The sequence below is a fragment of the Amblyomma maculatum genome, chromosome 8, assembly GCF_055883805.1.
Source record: "Amblyomma maculatum isolate TAMU_Amacu chromosome 8, ASM5588380v1, whole genome shotgun sequence".
NCBI classification, from domain to species: Eukaryota; Metazoa; Arthropoda; class Arachnida; order Ixodida; family Ixodidae; genus Amblyomma; species Amblyomma maculatum.
Window position 1 is genome coordinate 3,788,159 of NC_139351.1, and position 23,259 is coordinate 3,811,417.

Consider the following 23,259-nt stretch of genomic DNA (forward strand, 5'->3'; position numbering starts at 1 on the left):
ACAGTTTTTTGTGGAGAGAACTTAAATCCGTTGTTGTCTGCCCACACGGACATTTTGTTTATAGTGATTTGTATTTGTCTCTCGCAGATTGACAAGTTGGAGGACGTGTATGCTATTTGGACATCGTCTACATAAAGAGAATACATTATGGACCTTGGGATCACTTTTGCTAAGGAATTTATCGTAATTATGAAGAGTGTGGCGCTTAAGACACAGCCCTGAGGAACGCCGTTTTCCTGCACAAAGTTAGTTGAAAAAGTTGAGCCTAAGCGGACTTTGAATGTACGTTTGGTTAGGAAGTCATTCAAGCAGCTTAGCATTCTGCTGCGGATACCTAGCTCGGCTAGGTCACGCAGGATGACAAACCTCCACTTTGTATCGTAGGCCTTCTCCAGGTCGAACAAGAACCCGATACAATGCTGTTTGTAGATGACCGCTTCCCTGACTATGTTTTCAAGGCGGATCAGGTGATCAGTTGTAGAAGACAACTTTTTAAACCCATATTTAGCAGTTTCCGGGACTGGAGAACAAAAGTGAGAAGGATATTTATTTTTTTTGTGATACAGCCGGTTAGGGCTATTGGTCTGTAACTGGCAGGTTTTGTAGGTGGCTTTCCGGGTTTTAAAAACGGTACTATTACTGCTTTTTTCCACGCCTCAGGTATTATTCAAGTGTCCCAAATTTTATTAAAAATTTCAGCAGGGCCTCTATGGCAGCTTCAAAGAGGTGTGCAAGCATAGCATAATGTATGTTGTCTGGGCCTGGTGCTGCTTTTTTACCACAGGATAAGACTGTATTTAGTTCTTGTAATGTGATTGGCCTGTTATATTCTTCATTTGTGCCTGCACGAAAGGGAAGTTCTTGCTTCTCTGTTATTGCCTTGTGTTTTTGAAATGTGTCTGTATAGTTTGAAGAACTCGAAACTTTAGAGAAATGTTCGCCTGTTCTTCGAGTGTTGTTTGCGTTCCAGGTGTCGTCAACATTGGAAGAGTAAATGGGGTATAATCGCCAGAAAACTTTCGAACCTGTTCCCACATTTTCTTTGCAAGGATTGAGCTATGAATGAATGATACATAATTATGCCACGAGGTTTTCTCGGCATTTCGCCGGACGTACCGCGCTCTGGCTCTTGCCTTTTTAAAGGTTATCAAGTTCTCTGCAGTTGGGTATCGACGGAGGATGCCCCATGCTTTGCTCTGTTTTGCATTCCTCCTTCCACCATATTTTGTGCTTTCTCCTTGCGTATTCGGATGTTTGCGGGATGGCTAATAACGCTGCTGATATTATGCATGTGGAGAACCTTTCATTTATTTCGTCTGTGGTTAATTCTTAAGAGTACTGTTTTTCTAATGTGGCATTTGATTTAAAAACTGACCAATTAGCGAGGTGAAGCTTCCAACGCCGTGGCCTTGATGGGATGGTGGGTATAGAGGATGATAGTTTTAAAATAGCGGGTAAATGGTCCTCTAAAACATCCCAGTTAAAATCATTAAAAATGGATGGTGATGAAATAGATAAATCAAGACAGCTCATGTTGCCTGAGCTGGGGCAGCAATACGTCGCTTTCCAGTGTTCAATAGACATATGTTATTAGACAAAATAAAATCTTCTATAATTTGCCCTCTCGTGTCGGTTCGTTCACTCCCCCAAAAGGAAGAGTGCCCATTAAAATCCCCAACTACCACGAATGGCTCCGGTAACTGTTGAACGAGTTCTTCTAGGTCATTTACTGTAAAGGTTAGGTGTGGCGGTAAGTATACAGAACATATTGTTATTGCTTTGTGGCTGATTATGTTAACTGACACTGCTTCAAACTTAGTTTTCAGTGGTACTTCTGTGGCAGGGACGTCGCTTTGTGCTATGATAGCAATGCCTCCTGAGAGTCTGTTTGCCTGTTCTCGGTCTCTTTGGAAGGTTTTATATTTCTTAAGGATATTTGTGTTCTTTGGGCCAAGGTTTGTCTCTTGCTCAAAGCTGTAGGTGCCAATAATGTAAGTATATCTGTGATGTCTGATTAATTTCAGAGTAAACTCCCACTATTCCATTGTACTATCTAGGCCATATTTTGATGTGTAGGGGAATAAAAGTTGTTTAGGTTTGGGTGGAGTTACCCTCGGTTTTCCCTTTTTTTCCAAAGAGTTCTGCCTCCCCTGCAACACAACCGTGTTGGGGGTGACGTCCATCGCCTCACTGGAGGCACTGGAGGCCCGTGGCGATGCCACGGACAAACTAGCTAGGGGCCTCCCTCTGGATTGGGAAACCTTGTGGGTTCCCGACTCAGAGGTTGGCAGACCCTCTTTCGGAGCTGGCAGAGGAGCCTTGGCTGCATCTGCCTGGGGCGACATGAATGACCCTTCCATAGGGTCCGAAGATGCCTTGGCAGGTGCCAGGTTGCGGTCTGGCGCTCCGCCCCTGCGCACCATGTCCGCGTAGTGTCTTGGCGGTGAAGATGAATGGATTGTTTTGGCATTGTCTTTCTTTTAAAGACGATGTATGGACGGAGCTTCGTGCCATCTGCCAAACACGACAACATGACAGTGAACTGCAGCTTCTCATTTTCTGTTGTGAGAAGTTTCACCTGGCGGGCTCCCTTCGTGTTCACCGTCGTGTTGTTCGTCATATCAAAGTATACAGGGGGTTTGATCAGCATTGCCGATCTGGCTGAGCAAGTACTGTCGCGAGTCTCGAAGTTTGAGAAAGTGCCTATGGAAAGCAAGGACGTCTCTTTGTATGCGGCAGGCAGCTTCTGGCACACGCTTGTACGCCGATGAAGAGAAAAGCAAGCCCTCTTCATGAACTTAGGTGCCCATGCCCTGCTGGCTTTGAAGTCTGTCCTTGGAATCCCCGATTCCGCAGCGAAGACACGGGCTTGTGTGACCATTTCGCATGTCACTGGAAGGGACTGATCCCATATCTCCGTAGCATAAGCCACAAGCTTGGTCTCCAGCTCCGGAAAATGTCCACACTTCGGCCCGCGGAAACCTCTTCGCTTAGCATCGCAGCTGAAAATCTTGCCTCGATGCCGTCGCCACTCTCGCACCACTCGTTCAGATACGTCGGATTTTCGGCCCGCCATGCAGTTGTTAGTCTCTTCTGCATATATAATCACCACCCTCTTGAAAACTGCCGTGAAAGAGCGCCGAATGCTTTTCAGAGCTAGAGAACTCATGACGATGCAACCTGTGGCCATCACTGAAGTCAGAAACACGAAGAACCAAAGAACAAGGAACAATGCCTAACGCTTCAATATCACGTGATCAGCCGGCTCTGTTGTCAACAATCGACACTCCCGGAAGAGCCGCTGCAGACTCCGTGTATTGGAACAGCGGCCCTTCCATCAACTATCGACACTCCCGTGAGTGCAGTGTACATTACGGTACAGTACGTAGATAGAAGGGATTTATGAGCGCGTAGCGTGGAGTGAAAGTAAAAAAAAGAATGAAAAAGCCCGTTATAAAAGCGCACAGAATTGCTGAATGCAACACCTACGGTCGTATAGCAAACACAAACTTGTAACCCTGCCGTAGCGTCCGCGATACATCGTTTTTCTTTCTTTTATTGGCAATGCATACGATTGTAAGTCGACCCCCCAACTTCGAATTTTAAAATTTAAAAAAAAAGAACAGGTCGACTTACAATCGTGTAAATACAGTACTCGTCTTCCAGTTCCAGCAGCAAGTCAGCGAACCAGTCAGACATTGCTTCTTACAAGGGTGAAGCTTTGCCTGACATCTTCACAATGCATTACCTCGAAAGGATGCTTGTTTGCTGCATCAACAGAAATTAATATTTCATCAGTGCGCTCCCCCCTCCTCCTCTCTGGATACAATCAAATTTTCGGAGGGAGGAAGAGCCGTACATTAGTCGTTCTTCAGCAGTGATGCCAGCCACCCAGCATCAAGCCCAGCTAAGGGACACTGCATGACAGGAACAAGTCTGCATACGCCAGCTGTGCATCCTTGTACCCAAATATGAAATAGCTGAGGTAGACTACCAGGAAGAGAGAAAGAACAGAGGATAGGTGAATGAAAGATGCACAGGATGATGGGAAAAGGCGACTGCCGATTTCCTTTGGTTGTGTCAGCTTTTGAAGGTGCAGTTTAAGGGACAAGAGTGGTGTGTTGCCTCTGCCAAGGGGCCTCCAAACACTTGGCACTGGTTCGACCAGCAGGTTCACTTGTTTTCAAAGCTAAGCAGGAGTGCCAGGGCCCATGGTGGCACACTCCTCTCACAGATGCCCCTGTAGGAATTCCTGAAACATGATTTAACTAGTGAGACCCAGGGCCAATGAACCTCAAGGTAGGATCCCACAATAGAGGTGGCTGCAAATTTGTCACGTGATAAAGGTTGCAGTCCATTTGTTCACAGCAGAGAGAGAAAGAGAAGTGCCTCCCCTCTTTGAAAAGCATGCGACCAGACAGTGATTTCCAAGGCCACAACATTTTGCCGGCTACAACTCTGTTATGCTAATAAGCATGTGTGGGATAACAAAGGAGAATCCTTGTGGAGAGCTGACAAAGGGAGACATTAACAATGTCACCTTTGTGTCGCCCCAATTGTTTTCCTGGCTCACTTTCATGAGTATGTTTTGTGAGCCACCCATTAGATGCTTGACACTGTAAGCCGCATAGTCAAATACAGTAGACCCTTGGCGATACGAATCTCACGGAAATATTCGTACCATCGAAACAAACAAAAATCACTATGCAGAAGCATGCGAAAGGCATTCAAGCAGCTCTGACCTCACGGCCACAGCTCGCCACTCACGGCCCTGTAGATGCGATACACGATCGCAACGCTGGCGATGTGCAGGATGCATGCCACCACAAAACCGCTCCCAGTACCTACAATAGACTAGCGATCATGGAGTCAACGATGTGCAGGGTGTGAGCACCCGCCGTGTGCTCTGCGCATAGCGCGACTGCCAATCTCGGCGTTGGCGGTTTGTGGAATGCCAGCCACCACAAACTGCTCCCTGTGTGTACAGAGCAACTAGCAACCGCAGAGTCGGCGATGAGTAGGGCACGTGCTAACCGTGTGCGCCACCATCAGCTGCTCGCGGTGCTTAACATAACAGGCAATCATGGCATCATCGATTTGCAGGATGCGCACAGCCACAAACTCCTTGCAGCATGCAGAGATGGACAGGCGATTAGGGAGGCGGCGACTTGTGGGCAACGAGTTTCCGCAAACTGCTTGCAGTGCGCACAGCGTGGCTGGCAATCCGAAATTTCGAAATTCTGCAACTGTATACAATGCACTCTGGCCAGAGACTTTTATGAACTCGTATCATTTTGAATTTCGCATGAACTGAATTCATATCACCGAGGTTCCAACATGATCGCTAGCTACTGGGTAACCTCTTTCTGAAAAACCACCAAGCTACTAAACCTTTGTCACAAGAATAAAGTGGTCAATATGTCCTCAATACCCGAAAGTGGTTCAAAAAGAAAGACATCATAGTAAATTGCAGACCAATGTTGCTTGCATACTGCGGAGAGCAGTGCCCCACCTGGTGATCAACGACGAAGCTGGTGCCACAGCAGAAGCCACCATAGGAGCCCACTGCATGCTCCAGGGTGGCACACATCAGGTCAATCTCGTTGCTCTGCAAAGGTGAGACATTACCAGACATCAGTCAAACACCAGACTGACATCAATCCGTCAGACATAATCTGTCACATAAGCAAGATGCAGTGTCACTGTTGTTGCCGACTGGGTACAGCTGGGGTTAAGAGTTTGGGGCCCACATGTAAACGTAAGAGCACACTGGACTTGTTGTTGCCAAAGTGTCATCACTGTACTGCAGAGTTGTTGAGGAAAATCTTGTCATCATTCCAAATGTGCTGGAAAAAATATGCCAACAATTTTTGTATCAAAACTGTGATGTGACCTTTCTTTGTAACAGCATTTCGCTTCCCACTCAGCCATCTTGGAGGCTAGTTTGCTACAGGGATTTGAACTGACAGCACATGTACCTCCGACTGTATGTGATTAAATGTAAGTGAAAATTTATAAATAACAAGTCTGCGGAATGAAAAGGTGGTGTTAAAGGCACTATCACGCCTACTCCTAAGGCACAGCTTTAGCTCCCATCTCATTTCTTAAAGCAGTTTTCTGACTAGACATTGCACTTACACTGTCTTTCCTTGGAGAACAAAAGCCAAAGACATCCTAGAGTAGAATGTATTAAGTGTAATTTTAAAAGGTAATGTACAGCCGATACTGGATACACCAAACTAAAAGGAGATCGCGAGATAGTTCAATATATCAATAATTCCTCATACAAAACATTGAAACAAATAAGATTATGTGCAATCTAGATGCATTCAAGCTAGAGACGTGCATTTTGCAGCTATGTGCTGCCTGGTACTGGCTGTGCACCACTACGCATCGCATAGCTTCGCATCGAAGCTACTGCAAACCAGTACTTTCTACCTTGCTGCTGCCAAGGGGCACAACTGCGTTGCCAGTTGTATAATCTAGGTGGCACTGGCAATGTGAGATCTCATAAATTCCATTCATTCAGAAATTCCAACTAAGAGCACAGTCCTGGCTGACGCCCATGTTAGTCTATAAATTCAGACACGGTTGCCTCGCACTGGTTAATTCAGACAGGCATCACAAAGTATGACCCAAGAAGCCAGTAATCATCCAGATACACCTGCCTGAATCTGAATTGCATGGAACACTGGGCTTCGTGCACACCATGGCAGGCACAATGACAATAGTTTCCCTTAGATTTTCACGCTGCTATTATTGGGCACACGCATCAGCCAGTCACACCGTTTCAGATATTGCTTTCCATGTCTGGAGATGGCACCACATGCACCCTCAACTCCGAGTAAGCTGAACCCCCTCCCGTTTCAAGGATACCTCACTGCACAGTTGTGTGGCGAAGCAACCTAAAGACACGACAGCGGCACCTGTCAAGAGCACGACTTTAAAGCAATTCTTCGACACTCTCGACAGTGTGCACACAGCAAAGCACTCAAATAAACTGCGAAAAATCACCGCTGCCGTTCAACTCAAATATACAGACAACCATATTCAGGTGCTCATTAGACAAACACTGCGATCCCTGGTTTATGGCAGCCTTTTCAATAATTAAAACAGATAAGCCCACCATTTTTCCTGGTCCTGTTAAAGACAAATTATCGAGAGTCAAGAGTAGTACTTTATCCTCATCAGAGCCTGCTTTTTTGTGTTAAAAAAAAAAGTAATAAACTTGGGACATGCTTACTCATCTGCGCACCAAACTCTTGCGACAGGTGTTCAACAAAAGTTTCTATGATCACAATGCTAATAAGGCATGATCGGTTCTTCAAAGTTACTTTCCCATTGCCCCCAAAGTACAGCTGAACAAGAAAGCAAGGAGCCAACTGTGGCTGGGTGTAGACACAGGAATCCAGAAGTCGTGGCACTGCATGTACATAATTTTTACATGCTTTCATGCAAGTCTCTCGCTTATCAGTGCTTCATTTTTGGTAACAATGACATATTTGCTATCATATGACAATGGCCTACCAACGTAGTTTGAATTAGAATTCCGCTTCGGTGTCCCTTGAATGCAGCAGCAGCAGCCGCCAATACTTTGCTGCCCTCAACAATATGGAATCCTCACCAGACCTACTTGATAGATTCACTCGAAGCCATTCAGAATCGGGCAGCACGCTTCATCACCTCACAGTATAAATCGCAGCTCAGCATCACAGTCTTGAAATCATCTCTCGGTCTCAAATCATTAGCTTTCCGCAGGAAAATTTCTATTCTTTGTCTTTTTCACAAATTGTACTTTAACTTTCCAGCACTTCGATAAAACCTTCTACGACCTCTGGTACGATCATCTTGCCGTTTATTTAACTCTTTAAGCATACAGCGTTTGCACGGCTCCACCAATTCTTTCAATAAATCCTTCCTTCGCAGTGCGATAGAAAGCTGGAATAACCTCCCCGAACACATTGTCATTGAGACTAATCCTTCTAGATTACGACAGCTCCTAATCGACTATCTCAATGAAAAATAATCTTCCTGTACCTTATGTCAGCTACCAAGCCCTGCAAACTGACCAGCCGGTTTTACTCCCACAGCTGTAATTTGATTTTGTTTTATATTTTTGCCACTCTGCCATGACTTGATTATCTGAATTTGTTACTCTTGTCTTTTTTCACCTTGTTTTACCTGCTGTTTCTATTTTGTGTTTTTATCTTGCTATTTTCTATATTTTTTTCTATACTTCTATATTACTTTTATATTTATGATCATGTATGACTGCTGAACAACCCTGTACCCCCCCCCCCCTCTTTATGTAACGCCCCGAACGGGACCTTTAAGGGCTAAAAATGATGATGATGATGATGATGATCAGCTTGACTATACCCACTGCAGGGCGAAGGCCTCTCCCATATTTTTCCAATTAACCCGGCTCTGTGCTAGCTGCATCCACTTGACCCCTGCGAACTTCTTAACCTCATCCGCCCACCTAACTTTCTGCCGCCCCCTGCTACGCTTCCCTTCCCTTGGAATCTAGTTTGTTACCTAAGCGACCATCAGTTATCCTCTGTTCCCACTACATGTCCTGCCCATGCACATTTCTTCTTCTTAATTTCCACTAGAATGTCGGTAACCTGAGTTATTTCTCTGACCCACTCTGCACGCTTTCTATTTCTTAATGTTACCCCTACCATTTTTTGTTCCATAGCCCTCTGCGTTGTCCTCAACTTAAGTAGAACCCTCTTTGTTAGCCTCCACATTTCAGCCCCATAGGTAAGTACAGGTAAGATGCAACTGTTGTATACTTGCCCAGTTTCGCTATCCAGTTTCGAATAGTCTTTCTTTGAATTTCCTACTTCATATGATGCATTTCTGGCATGCTGTTTTGAATGCCAGCATATTGCAACTGTATTACGCTCAAAGTTTACCCACAAGATACCCCACCCATGTAATGCTTGCATGCGTTTATGCCAAATATTTATGCCAAATAAGAGAACTGAAGATGCCACTTTCTAAACACTGACCAGCAATGCCTTCTTTCCATATCTACAGCCACTTTCTCCTGTCATACTTCTCAAGACAAGCAGTGAAGATTGTTCTAGCTGCCTTGAAAAGTTTGTAAAGAAAAAGGACTCCTTAACTAAATTTTGTATTCCGTTGCTCACAGAATATCACGAATTCCTTGTTTTAAATTTATGAAATTTGAAGCTTTCCACACCACAAATCCAGGAGACTGACACAGGCACAGTGCAACAGATGCAGACAAAGAACATGCAACACAGCTGTGCCTTCTTCATATTATGCTTGAAGAGCTGAAGTTATGCAAAGTGAAGCTCTTTTTACTCTTGGCTCTCAAACATCGTGATGCACAAGCGGCAAGCATGAGCTAGCTTCCACAAGCTCACTTCAATATGCTGTACTGTTTCCCTGCAACCGCTTATCTTCAAACGCCAAATGGGCACACATGGACACAAGCTCCAATATTTCCCTCTGCCCTAGGGTAAAAAGAGAGCAGTAAAACTGCAGCTTCCAACAACACTCACGGGCACGTCAAAGTGCTCGCGCACACCGCGCCCTGTGCGGCCCAGCACACCAAACGAGCAAGTCTCGTCAAGGAACAGGCGCAGCTGGAAGCGCCGCCGCAGCCGCACCAGGTCCGGCAGGGGGCAGAGGTCACCCGTGCTAGCGTAGATGCCCTCAGCCACCAAGAAGCGGCGGGTCACCCGTGCCCTGCGCCAGACATTCCAAATTCACCCTGTCAAGTCACCATCATCACCGCCAGCCTCCAATGCATGCCCACCATGTAAGCCCTACCACAGACTCCCTACAGAAAGATTCAACTTAAGAAAACAGCAGTTGTCAACTGTGGTACACAGTGCAAATGACAGAAACACTTATCGAAATTCGACCATGACAACAAGCCACAGACATTGAAATTCTTCAACTAATAATTTTAGCTGATGGTTAGCTAATCATATAGGCAACAAAAAAATACAAAGGACTACTTTCTGCAATGAAGGAATTGTGTGTCGTGCCTATCTGCATACATGAGTTGTATCCAACTAAAATCTCCTCTGCCCGCCTAACTCTGATGCCCTTGCCCTACACTTGCCTTCTCTTGGGATCCAGACAGTTACCCTTCGTGGGCATCGGTTATGGCATTACATGCACCTTTCTTCTTCTCGATTCCAGTATGAATAACTCTGATTCATTCAGCAAGCTTCCATCTCCCAATTCTACACCCATCCTTTTTCTTCCCACGCCTCGGTGTGGTGTACAATATCCACCGGTAGAAATATGAGCCACTGTCAACACTGGCACACAAATTGTGCCAGTTGAACATGAAATTGAAGTAATCACGCCTCTGTTAATGCGCATTTTAAGTGCTCTTTTTACCATAAGTGTTATTCAGCAAAACATGTGAATCACAAACAATGCAGTTACATATATACAAAGCACGGGATAAAAATGACCTAATGAAGTATCCCCTAGACCAAGATGCAATCGACACATTCAGAAAGCCTAGGAAAAAGTCATGTCCAAACACAAAGCTTTTCATAAAAACAATAGTAGGTAACTAATAGCCAGTTTGAATAAAAGAAAAAATTATCCAATATGAACTGCTCTAAATGCTACAAAAGCATTTCACCATAGATACTGCTGAGGGTGGTGAACAGCATGAAAAAGAGGTACAGTTGAACCTTGTTATAACGAAGTGGTATGGGGGCCGAACATTTGTTCGTTATATCCGATATTCATTACAAAAGTGCGCACCCAAATTCCCGTAAATAAGTTTGCCAATAAAACGAAACAAAATGCACACTAATATAGACAACATAAAGGTGTGAAAATGCACAATGTTTCATTTAAAAGCTTGGTTAAGCATGAAATCTCACTTTTCATTCCGTGTTGGAGAGCAAAAATGAATACTAAAGCTGCGTTCAGACTACGTGCACAACACACGTATCGTTCGTAAGGATCGTAAGCGTAAGCGCAAAAAACGTAACGTGTCTGTTCAGACTGCTGTCGTATTGAGCGTAAAATGCACAACGTACGCAGCCAGCATGGGCGTAAATGTCGGAGGACTCGCGACTTTTACGACTAGCACAGATACGTCTGTTACGCGCGACCAATGCGTACAGCCGTTTCGGTTTTCCTTTTCCGGTCACAGGGCTTCCGGTCCTCCCAGATTTCGCGCGCAAACCCTTGTAGGCGACATCATCCAACGCTCCTACTCTGCCGCAGTGTCTCGACTCGCCGGTGTTATGTGTTGTGTCGGTGATTGTGTCTGTCCGCAGCTTGATCATGTGCAGTGCGGAATAAAAAAAAAGTTCGGCAGAGGCCGGCTCTCTACTACGAGTAGCTGAAATCGCACAGAGAGAAGTGCAAAACGATGCCTGGCTGCAAATTGCCAGTGCGCTGAGTCAAAGTAGTAAGTGGTTTATCAATCCATTTTTTCATGTGCGAACAAGCTCTCAACAAGCAAATGTTTTTTCTAGTTTAGAAAAGTGAGGTTATGAAGGCAAGGGATGCCCGCTTCATCCCCGTGCATTCGCGCAGCCCATCGACTCCGTTGACAAGTGAGGAAACAGTTGGCCGGCAGCGAAAGGCCGATGCGGGGCGACGTTGCGGTCGGGCCGCAGAACGGAGCTGGAGCGGACTAGTCGAAGTTTGAAAGAAGCTCACCGTAAAAGAGAAAAAGAAAACAGCATTTTCTGAGGGAGGACGAGGTTCCGCGGACGTTTTCGTGTCTTTCACGCGCCCCGGCTTATTGTTTGGTGTCAGTAGTACGGCCTTTGAGTCACCGCCCTGGCCCGTCCCCAAGATCACAGGCAGGGATGCAGGCGGACCGTACGCCTGTTTTGGTGCGAGAGAGTGTGATCACGGGGCACCGAGCAGGAGTGCGCGGTACGTTGACAATGAGAGCGGGCGTGTGAAGAAATGTGCAGAGTGAGTGGTGCGTCAGCACGCTGAGCGGACGTTTGAAAACTGTGCGCGAACGTGCGTGTGCGAAACGAAGTGTATTTGTAATCGAGTGGTTAATGTTAATATACCCATTGTTATTTTTCATATTTTATTTGTGTGTCCAGTCTTTTCTTTCACATCTCATTTTGAGTTTGAAGAACCCAGACCCCAGACCTCCGCTATCAGCCGCTCGCTAACCGGCGCCATGTTGAGAGCGGTGATTGGCCGGTCGTAAAGAACGCATCTTACCGAACGGCCCAGTGTGAACATGCGCGGTCGCAAGCTACGTAAACGGGAGTTCCAGCCGCTATGCGCACTGCGATAAATACAATACTTACGACGGATGCGCACATAGTCTGAACGCGGCTTAAGAAGGGATGTTGCCTCCGTGCACAATTTGCGCGACGGAGCTAGCGGATTCGGGGGAGTGTAGCGTGCGTGCACGGGTCAGTCACAGTGGCAGAGGCACGGCAGGGGGCTCACGCCATGATGAGGAAATGGTGATGACATGCCATTCACATGCCTGTCAGCCGTTACATGGCCGGACTCTAGCAGCGGCGGAGGCGGCGGTGACGCTCGAGTCTGGCCATGGCCGTTTGTCACATGTAAGAGGCCAAATACAGAGGCTTTTTGCGAAAGCAAAGAAGACGACAACGGCGATAAGGATTACGTGGACCAACGAAGGATTAAGAAGATGAAGAAGTAGTCGGCAACATGGCAAGCACTGATTGGTGATCAGAAGAAGACGATAAGGATGACGTGTATCCACGTGGAGGTTATAAAAAGGCGCGATATGGAGAGGTAAGGAGGGGGAAGCCAGAGAAGTGGAGGCTCCGGGAGGTGAGGGACGCCATGGCTGGGAGTGAGCAACGCGGCTGCTGTACCGGTGGCCTCATGTTCTATGGCACTGCACCGTAGACTCCCTGCTGTTCTCGAACCGGTTCCAGGGATTGGGCGACTACTCAGTCACCTGATACGTCCAGGGGCACCTCCAAAGCTCGTACCACCATCCACCTGTATCGCCCAGGTGGTTCACTTCAACGCCGCGGCGAACGCCAACGTTGCTTCAGCCCACGCTTCAAAGGGAGGTCGTCTGTTACGGCCAACAAGACCAGCTCATTGCAAGCCGAATGCCACCTTGACGCCGACGCCATTGCCTGGACCCACGAGACGCGTCGCCCACTTCGAACTGTAAGCTCAAAAGTGGAACGCTGTCTCTTAGTGTGAAGCATCGCGTCTATAAGCCTTTGTAGGTTTGTGTTAGTTTTTGTTAATTTTGTTTGCGTGTTAGTGTCTGCGAGCGTGTGTATTAAATGTGTGTCCGCGTGGGTACGGCTGGTGTCTAGTATGAACTAGACACCAGCCTCAGGCTTTCGGCCTGAGCGTTCTCCGGAGATCCATGACACCGTTCATGACCTCCAAAATTACCGTGTGCGGAGGTGTGATCTTGGAGGCCATGGGCAGTTGGTGCTAGTTTTTGTCACCACTGCTAGATGACGAGGAACACGAACGCACGAGCAATTTAAACACACTTCGGCGGCACCACTTGGGTACGGCCATGGCTGCTTATGACCTTCGAGATCACCAGGCGCGGGGATATGATCTCAAAGGCCATAAGCCGTTGGCAGTAGTCTTTGTTGCCGCTACTAAATGATGCAGCACACGAACGCGTGGGTGACTTAAACTCACTTCTGCAGCGGGTGATTCTACTGATTGAAAAATTGCATTTCTTGGATGGTTTTTTTGGCTTCTTTAGCCATTTTTTGCTGTTTTAATGCAGACAGAACTCTATACCACAGACCAACCAAACTTTGATTTTAGTTCTTTTATTTGATAATCCGCTATATCAGTGTTTGTTATAGCGAGGTTCGAGTGAATAAGAAAGAAAGGTGATAAGCACTGATTAAAAGGCAAGGCGTAAAGATCTCTCAGTGCACATACTTCTATATCATAAAGAAGAAATATATGTAGAAGATAGGATTAACACAGCAGTTCAGTTATATGCTGGAAAACACACATAAATTCATCCTTGTGCAGAAAAATAGAAAACTTACAAACGCACTTGTCTCCGAAATTTGCAATGAGGAGTGCTTCCATAATTTTGCAAGATAACTTATCCTGGTGGTTGCAGACAACACGCATCCTGCAATCTCTGTAAGTAGAAATAATTTGCCTCACAGTCTCTATGATACTCTCGATAAACGTTGTGGGCGATTCCTCTGCCCGAGGGACGCGCACGACAAACACACAGTGGGCCGTATGATAAACATCTTTAATCTCACAGGGATCGGGGATCGTCGAAGTCGGTGTCGTCCGGGTGGCTGCGGGTCGTTGAGAGCGCCGGAACGAAGAGCCAGGGACCAAGGAGCCAGAGACCAAGAGAGGGCGAGACGGCGGCGCGTGCCTTCTTTTATAGCCCCCTCGCGCGGGACCGGTTATCCCCGCGCGAGCGGGGAGAGGGGAACAGGCACGTGCGCAGGGAGCATTGGGAAGTGGCGCGGTCTTCGAATGCGCGGCGCGCCACGAGCCCTACAACGTACAGCTGCGAGTGGGTGCCCTTCATCTGTTGCCATTCTTTGGCCCCATTTTTTTTTTTTTAGCCCATCATTGGCAATGTAATCCTGCCGACTGTAGGCAAGCAATGCCTATGCAAACATCAAGCCTGCATGCTGTCCTTGCATGGTGGTCGAATCGCACTCACTGCATAAGTATCGCATGCGAAAGAGCTGATCGAAAATCACACTGCAACATTGGCATCAACATTTTTGTCTGACGCAAGTGCACTTTTATGTATGGTATCTCAGTTTTCTGCATGCCAATTTTATCCTGCAGCGTTTTAACATATTCATCGCAGCTTTGGTAGCGCCGCCAAGAAGTACCAAGATCGAGTATAACTACGGTTCTCTAGAAGATTGGCTTCTAGAGCTCTGCATAGTATAGCAGTTTTCTAGGTAATGGACGTTTTTTGACAATACTGCACTCCTGGAGCGGATGAACGGTGAAGTATGTTTGCCGTGTCGGGTCGCCTAAACGCCCGTATATTTCACCTTGCTCAATTCTTTGGTTCTCAGACGCGCGCTCTCGCTGCTTCATGCACTTCCGTTTCTCCCTCCCTATCTATACTTTTCGTCCTGGCTTCTGTCGGTCTTGCCCATTCCTCAATTCCACAAAATGCTGTGGCAAAAAACGAGCTTTTACCAAGGTAAAAGCTCATTTTTTGACACAGAACATTTCATATGTATCGCATTAAAGTCCTAAATCTATGAATCCGGCAACACAAAAATAACTTCTGATCAAAAAACACCAAACGCGACCCCCCTCGCTGAGCATGGTGAGCGCGCTAACCATAAGATCGCCTTCAAGGAAGTGGGCTGTGAAACATACTGCCCTCGATGTATCACACTCAGTTCACAAAGACGACTGTAAAGACAGTTATCGGGAATGCTAACCTGCTAGCTCCCTTCTGCACGCCAAAAGAAGGGAAGTGAAGGACGCAGCCCTACTGCTGCTCACTCATCTTGCAGCCCTATGGTGGCATGCCTCGAAATGCTAAGCCACCCGCTTCTGCTTCGGTCCTTTTAGTAATTTTCGTTCCCCCCCCCCCCCCCCCCCTTTCCCACACACACATACACATTGCATGGGGACAAAAGCCCCTTTTCCTGCCTTGCTGTAGAATTGTAAATTATTTCACAATAGCGGGGTGGGTTAATTTTCCAAGCAGTAGTTAGTGCAGGGCTGGTCTCGTCTAACTTATGTTGAGATGCGAGTCATCTGTGGGCCCACCCTGACCCACTCAACCTCCCCCCCTCCCCCCTACCCCTTTAACCCTTGACAACAAAACGGTGACGAACCTAGCCACGTCTCCTCGCTTGGTGTTCAGTGCATTCGCTAATTCTCCATGCACACTCATCATACCTAAGAGCAAACTATATGAACCCTACCCAATCTGCATAGCAATGTTGATGTGACATGGTGGGAGACAGTATGAAGAAGTGGACTTGGAAGGAGTGGACAAGTGGACTTGTCTTCGACTTGGCCCAGACGAAGACAAGTCCACTGTCGAAACGCTGGCTCAACTTGCGAACTGAGGCGTATCCCCTTTACCCTTGTTCAGTGCTCCTTCATACCGTGTAAACTATCTCCTTCCTCTCGTTCTACATGGTGAGAGACAGGTAGTTTCAGTTCCCATGTAGCAACAGCAGTAGCCATTCATACGGCAAGAATAATCTCGGCACCAACAGTGAAACATTTGAAATATTTGACTTGAAGTAATAATATGATTTGACTAATATTTGAAATATTTGTGAAATCTTTCCATGGTTGAAATAATGAATACAATAAAAGCCCATTAATTTGAACTTCACAGGACCGGGGAAAACGCTCGAATTATCCGAAGTTCAAATTATGAATGGTCTAGAAAAAACTGACAAAAACTATACGCATTATGGTAAATTTACCGTATTTACTCGCGTAACTAACTCACTCGAATAGTGTACCCACCCACTCCCGATTTTTGCCTAATAATTTGTAAATAAAAAAAAAAATGCGGCCGCTGTTAGCGCATCACTGTTTCGCGCCGTCACGGTCGGTCCACTACGCATTTCTTGGCCGTGCACCAAGATGCTGCGCAGTGATAACATCGTGATGTGTTTTACTTTTGCCGTGGGCTCTAGTAAGGGGGGAAGCGAACTTGACAGAGAGCCAGCGCTTGTCCGATTCTGCGAGCCTCGTTTTCAGTATGTTTCCTTTATCATGCCATGGGTGATTGGGCCGGGCGCTGTCTACCGTCTTTTGAAGCGAACGATGCTAAAAGTCTGCATCACGATCGCGGCCAACCGTGTGTGCTTTCGTTGACGACTGATGGGTAAAAAAACGGATGACACTCGCAAAAAAAAAAAATCACGCGGAACCCGTAGCGCCCGTCCGAAGTTGTAGCATTTCATGGGCGTCGGCTAGAACCACGCCGACAGTATTTATTCGTATTTCCGAATTAACAGGGCTAGAATTAACGAGTATTTAGTTCCAAGTTTCGGGGGTTGCGCAGAAAAGAGAGCAAGCAGCCGCGGCCGCTAACCCCTACCCTTTGGCGCCGCCGCGCCGATCATGGCGCCATTTAGGCTTTACCTACTCTTCCATGGTTTTTACCTCGTTTCATATTCTTGTTATACGTAGGTCCCCGTTTTGGACGTGCGCAGCCACTAACTATGCCACTTTTTCGCTGAGGGTGTTTTGTTTTTTTTTGCCACATGCTGTGCTCCAAGCCGCCCAGACGCGGCGGCGTGTCGTAGCCGACTCGTGTTCGAATTAACGGGCTTTTTTGTACACACGGGCTTTTTTGTATGGAGCTTGGCCAAACCAAGAAGTGTAGTTCGAATTATCGAGGTTCGAAGTAACAAGCTTTCATTGTATTCTCAAAAAGTCCCTCTTAATTATTTAATCGGTCTTTGTAGTGAGATATAATACAAAAACTCTGGAGCTTGTTAAACACTTTCTTAAAGTAGCAAATGCAATAGCAGTTTCTGGTTTGCAGCGTCTGGAATTTTTCTCCAAGCATGGTGCTCATATATTAAAAGTGAATTTTATGCTTTTCCGCCCTTTATCATGAATTTTATGTTTCTGCCTTTGTTGTTTTTAATCTTTTCGTCTTTTTCTTACTTTCTTATTTATCGTTTTGTTTCTTCTTTAATTTTAGGAGGTCAATGAATTCTGTTGCATACAGGAAGGCGAAACTTTTCGCCAGCTGACAACCAGCTCTTTGGGAGGTTCTTAGGTACACAAGGATAAAGAACCACGTGTAGAACGTGCACTTTTGGCAATCTGCGCAGAAGCCCATGAGAGCTTGATTTTGTGCGTACGAATAAAATTATTTCTTCTAATCTTGTTGCTAATCAACTCCAGCTACCCTTTCACCCTCATCTGCATTTCACTTCCTGCTTCATCCCATACCCTACAATGCATTTATTTTCCTACTGAGTAAAGAGCTGATTATATCTCCCACCACTGGCATACCATGCTGTCACTTGAACACGTGCACTCAAGCGATGCATGACTTGGAAGGGTGCACGTGTAATTTTTTTATTTGACAGTGATGACTGCTTATTGAATTGCTGAGCGCTCCCTGCTTTCCTGATGCACTGCCACCTCCGTCCCCAGTCATGAGGAGAATTTTCCGCATATGACAACAGGATACGTCTGTTGGGCGAGCTGGTTCATGATGATGGGAAGGTATGTGAGCAAAAAAGACGATCACAGAGAAGAGGGGACAGGACAAGCGCGGGGTTGCGCTCGTCCCATCCCATCTTCTCTTCTCTGGGATCATCATTTTTGCGCACATATCTTCCCCTCGCATACAACAAAACACATTTATGAAGCGAAGCTGGACAAAGACTTGCCGGACAAAAAGTTGTAAAGACTCCTTTACCATGACGGGAGAGTGTCAGGATGCTTTTCCAGTATAGCACGCCCACCAAATAGCCACCAGTCAAAAGTGCATCTTCCGTGTTGGTTTCCCTGGACTTCCTTGAATCGTTTCTGCGAAAATTACTTTGAATTGGTGATGTGGGCAGTAGGAAGGGTGCTGTCCCAATGCCTCCTTCTCCTGGCTACGGAAGATTGACTCATGATTAAGTGAGGCTGGTGAACATCACTACACCTTCTCGCTTAGGCCGGTACATGCGGCGCGCATGCATGCTTCTGCAAAAGCATAAAAGGTGCCAGTATTGTACCCAATCCGCCTTTTGCTGAAGGATGTGGCGCCATCATGCGGGAGCGGGCGAGAAACACATTGGACGGCAGTGTAGCAGACGACGCGAAAGAGCACCATACGAAATGGCCACGCCAACGCTGGTAGAAAGCGAAAGCTTCCCCCTTTTTTGGCCTCGGAGCGGAAAGTAGTGACAGTGATTGCAGCATATCATGTTCACGCAGTATGGGGGAAGGTAGAGCGTTTTCACAATCCAGTCATAACGCACGTACGCATATACTATCTTCGTATTGTAAGAGCGTGTAGCGCGGGCCGTGTTCGACGTGACAAAATGAGACGCTCTCAGCGTGCAGGTTTTCGGCAGACAGGAGAGCGCGGAGGCAGAGAGACAAAGAGAGGGATCTCAAAGGGCAAAGCAGCCAGGGGTTTGTCGATGCTGCAGAGCTAGGTGGAATCGTCTCCTGTGACTTCGAGCGGCGCATATGCAAGGGTGTCATGAGTTACCGAGCGCAATGCGGTCGCCGCGGCGCCGGCATGGTGCAATGGGCGTCGCTTCCTCCTCGCGTCATCTACAATCGTGCAGCTGTAGGATTTCATCTACGAAGCTCGGCAGAGAGGCACATATACACACCCCGTGAAAAGGGCATTGTCCCGGCCGGAATGCACACCTGCAAGAAACGCGCGGCATTTCTCTGGCAACGAATGATTCAGCGCTGTAGCCGGTTTCTGCCCTCAGGAGTCAGAACTGATGTGGTCGCAGTGGTGAAAAGGTTCTCAGTGCACAGCGAATGGTCATTCTGTTGTGAAGGGATCCACAACCTTTCTGCCTCCGCCGCGATTTCTGCGGAATCAACGACTTGGTGACACATGTGCATCTCCTACATATCGGATGCGCATCTTGGTCAGGAACCAACCCTGTTCTACGTCCAGAGCGATCCAGTCTGCAAGTGAACGAACATGAACCCTCCAGCTAGGAGACTCATTTGTTCCGGACGGTTTCCTTGCCACTGCAAACGGTTGGACGAAGACGACGATAGCTTCCTAACGAAGTGCATCTCATTGCGTACACCAAAGGAACAAAATCCGAATGCTTTGGCCTGCACGAAGGCGAGCCTTTAAGGTAAAAAAAAAAATACTGTACGTTATGCAAGAGTGTCAAGTGCATCATATGCTCTGAGCTGCAAAAACACAGATACTACAGGTATGTATGCATCTAAAGGAAATATGCATGATGAAAAGTACCTACTGGAGTTTGCACCCAGCCTGTAACGCACCAGTGATAGCTGCAATGAGGATTTCTTCGGTGCGTGATTGCTTTAGTTGCGCCAGGGCCTGAAGGCGATGTATTTTGTCGTTTCTTTTCTTTATGTGCGAAAGGGCTAGGTAGCTTAGATATATCACAGGCGGCTGTGTGCGCTAGGCCGTAATATTTAGCATGTTTTATCGTGAGTGCCACCTGACTAACAAGAAAAAAAAATATGGCGTTTTAATGCACTGCCGTTCGCGAGCCTCATGACCAGCTCAACCAATCGGCTCGCGAACGGCTGTGCATCACAACAAACGCCCAATTTCTTTTTCTTTTTAGTCAGGCGGCAGTCGTGATAAAACATGCTAAATATTACGGTGTGGCGCACACAGCCACCTGTGATATATGCGCTACCCGGCCCCTTCGCACATAAAGAAAACAAACGACAAAATACATCGCTATCAGACACGCCAAACAAATGCTCACTGCGGCTATCACTGGTGGGTTATAGGCTTGGTGCAAACTCCAGTAAATATTTTTCATCATGCACATTTCCTTTAGATGCATACATACCTGTAACGAAGTGTTTTTCGCACAGTCGAGAATACGCAGTCAGTTGCTAAGGTCAGCCATTCACATCTTGATGCTTGGTGGCCCTAATTCAAGCTTCACGTCGTTGTTGGTCGCGGCTCACCGAAAGAAACCTGAAAAACCGCGTCTTGCATCTCGGCACGCTTAGAGAGTGGCAACCGTACGCGGCAGGAGTGGTTGGCATCGCTTTGGCAAGCCTGTGACGCCGTGCACTGGCGGCGCCGAGAAACGCCGTCGACGCCGTCCAATGTGTTTCCATCGGTCGCCGCTATGACTTCGCGCAAAAGGCGAATTATTGTTCCCTAGTTCGCCGAGTCCTTGACTGCGGAACATACAGCTGAATCCCAATACAACGAACGCCACTTCAACAAAATTTTCGCCACAACGAAGTCGACGACCGATTTTTTGGACACCCGATTTTTCGGACATGCTTGATTATTTGGACTTTTTCCCGGCCCCAGGACATACCTTATAAAGTCAATGTATAACACGGCACAAAATTTCGGACACTCTAGGGAGGGCTATTCAATTTTTCAGACATTCCAAGCGTCAGCCGGGCCAACTGCCACACATTTTGAGCAGTGTCGCCGCCATCTTGTTTGTTTACTTTTTCCTTCGATAGCCTCGAAACCGGTGCCGGCCTTGCGTGCCGCTCCTCAGCTAAACTGAAGCTGGATCGAGGCTATATTATCTGCATAACAGCTTCCGCTTCCGGAACAACATCGCTGCTCGCTGCCGGAGTGCTTTTTTTCTTCTTTTAGCTTGACTGCTTCGACTGCCTGTTCCTCCGAGTGTTTTCCGTGCGTTTCACGTGCGTTGCTGAGCATAGCAAGTAGGTCTAGCCGTGGTCGTGCTGATGCGACAACTACGTTCTGTCGCTACTGTGGCTCGCATTTATTGAAACGGCTTCAGTTCTTCAAGAAGCTGTTTCCGGATTTTATAAGGAGCTTCTTTTTTTCTGCGTGCAACTCGGCAACAAGAAGGCACTCAACGGAGTCGGTATTATGATCCAGTTGGTGGTGGTGGTGGTGTGCCTCGACAGTAGGAAAACCTACTCTGTCGATTTGCTTGCAGCACTTAGTATGATCGCCGATGCGTGGAAGTCAGTGGCACCCCCAACGCTGCGCAATTGCTTCTGCCACGCGGGATTTGTGCTGAATGACGAGTCTGCTGTCCTGGACGAGGAGAGCATCGTCGAGTAGCTGTCAGGCAGTGAGCAGCTCATTGAGGACCTTCGCACTGCGGGTGTCTAAATTCCATCGACCGTCTCATTTTCAGAGTTCACAGACGTGGACCACAAGTTAGAACTGTGCGCTGGGCTCATAGATGCAGAAATTATTTGCCAAGTGCTTTCGGAGTCTGAGAGTGACGACGACGATGGCTCATCTGCAGCAGCGCAGCCGACGCAAGCTGAGCTGATGCAAGTGGTTGTAACCCTTTCGCCGGCTTACGGCGACACTACGACTCTCGCCAAAATTCAGACGGACCTGTTAACACGGAAGCAGAGTGTGGCGCAGAAAAGCATTCACAACATTTTCTGGCCTCAAAGTCAATAACAGGCAATAAATTGAGCTTTTTTGGTGCATATTTTTTCAGACATTTTCGCGGTCCGTTGAGAGTCCGAAAAATCGGTTGTCGACTGTATTTTGCATTCCCCCATAGGACTTGATGCATTAAAATTCCCTCAAAAATGATGTACTTTGCGAGCACATGTTCCCTTTCAAGACTTTTTTTGCGAATTTTCGTGAGTGAGTGGCCCCTCCATTGTCTTTCTTCAGAAGGTGGGTGCTGGAGAGCAATTTTCTCGTTTCCGCCGTTTATTTGTTTGCATCGCAGACAGGGGGGGCACACCCATACTGCACATCCTCCTTAGGCGCACCGCTCGTTCGCATTTTTTTTTTCCTTCAGATGCCCACATGATTTTTGAAGTTATGTCACGCCCCACTCATTGACTAACTCCGTTCTCCAAGTAAGAAAACGAGTCCGCCCTTGCTTTTGCTGGACTTCTTCAATTAAGGGGAGATGCTACTCGAAAAAAAAAAAAAAATTTTAATAAGCCACCCAGAACAATGAAATTTGGTGTCCTTAAACTGTATTTCCTGAGTTTTTCAGAACACTAATTAGTTTTCTTGTAGCACGCATACTTTTTGCTCAGTGCTGCTAAACAAGCATAAAACAAAGGCCTTTTGTTCACATGCTTTTGCATAGAAAATTTTCACTGGGAATGAAGAGCAACAGTTTATTTTGTAGCTTGCTAACTTTAGAATCCAGATAACTAGCACAAATTTGGACATGAAAGTTCCTAGTACGGTAAAAAAGTTATGATGATGTTATCCTTTTATTCTGGGGGATCATTACTGTTATATCAAACCTCTATAAACTAATATTATAGATACTGAAATTCTGAATAGATATCTGCAAGCTACACATTCTAAAGAGTATGTGTGCCAAGTTTCATTGTGATACAACAAATATCAGTACAAAAAACCCTGTGCGCAAACTTGGAAATTTGCTCAAAACTGCAAAAGGAGAAAAATGCATTTCAAAAGTTCTGTCGTAGCTTCGCTCCGCGCTTCCGTCTCCGCTTGCCGCCGCACGCCTCGAGCCGCCGCCTCCGCTTGCCGCCACACGCCTCGAGGTGTACGATGCAGACAGAACAGATTCGGGACACTCACGGTTTCCACAACAAAGTTCGAGGAACGACGAAAGTCCCTTGCGTTTTTGAAGCGACTCGCTGACGAAGAGTTGGCTCTCGCCACAG

At 46.8% G+C, this 23,259-nt stretch overlaps 1 protein-coding gene across 1 annotated transcript in view; it reads right to left on the reverse strand.

The window, feature by feature from the left end:
• Spt-I (serine palmitoyltransferase subunit I) overlaps positions 1-23,259 on the reverse strand; it is a 103,843-nt gene that overhangs the window by 43,320 nt on the left and 37,264 nt on the right. The window contains exons 7-8 of the mRNA XM_084576057.1: positions 9,537-9,723; positions 5,513-5,608 (exon numbers count right to left, since the gene is read on the reverse strand). Of these exons, the coding sequence (XP_084432183.1) occupies positions 5,513-5,608; positions 9,537-9,723 (283 nt within the window). The remainder of the gene's footprint in view (positions 1-5,512; positions 5,609-9,536; positions 9,724-23,259) is intronic.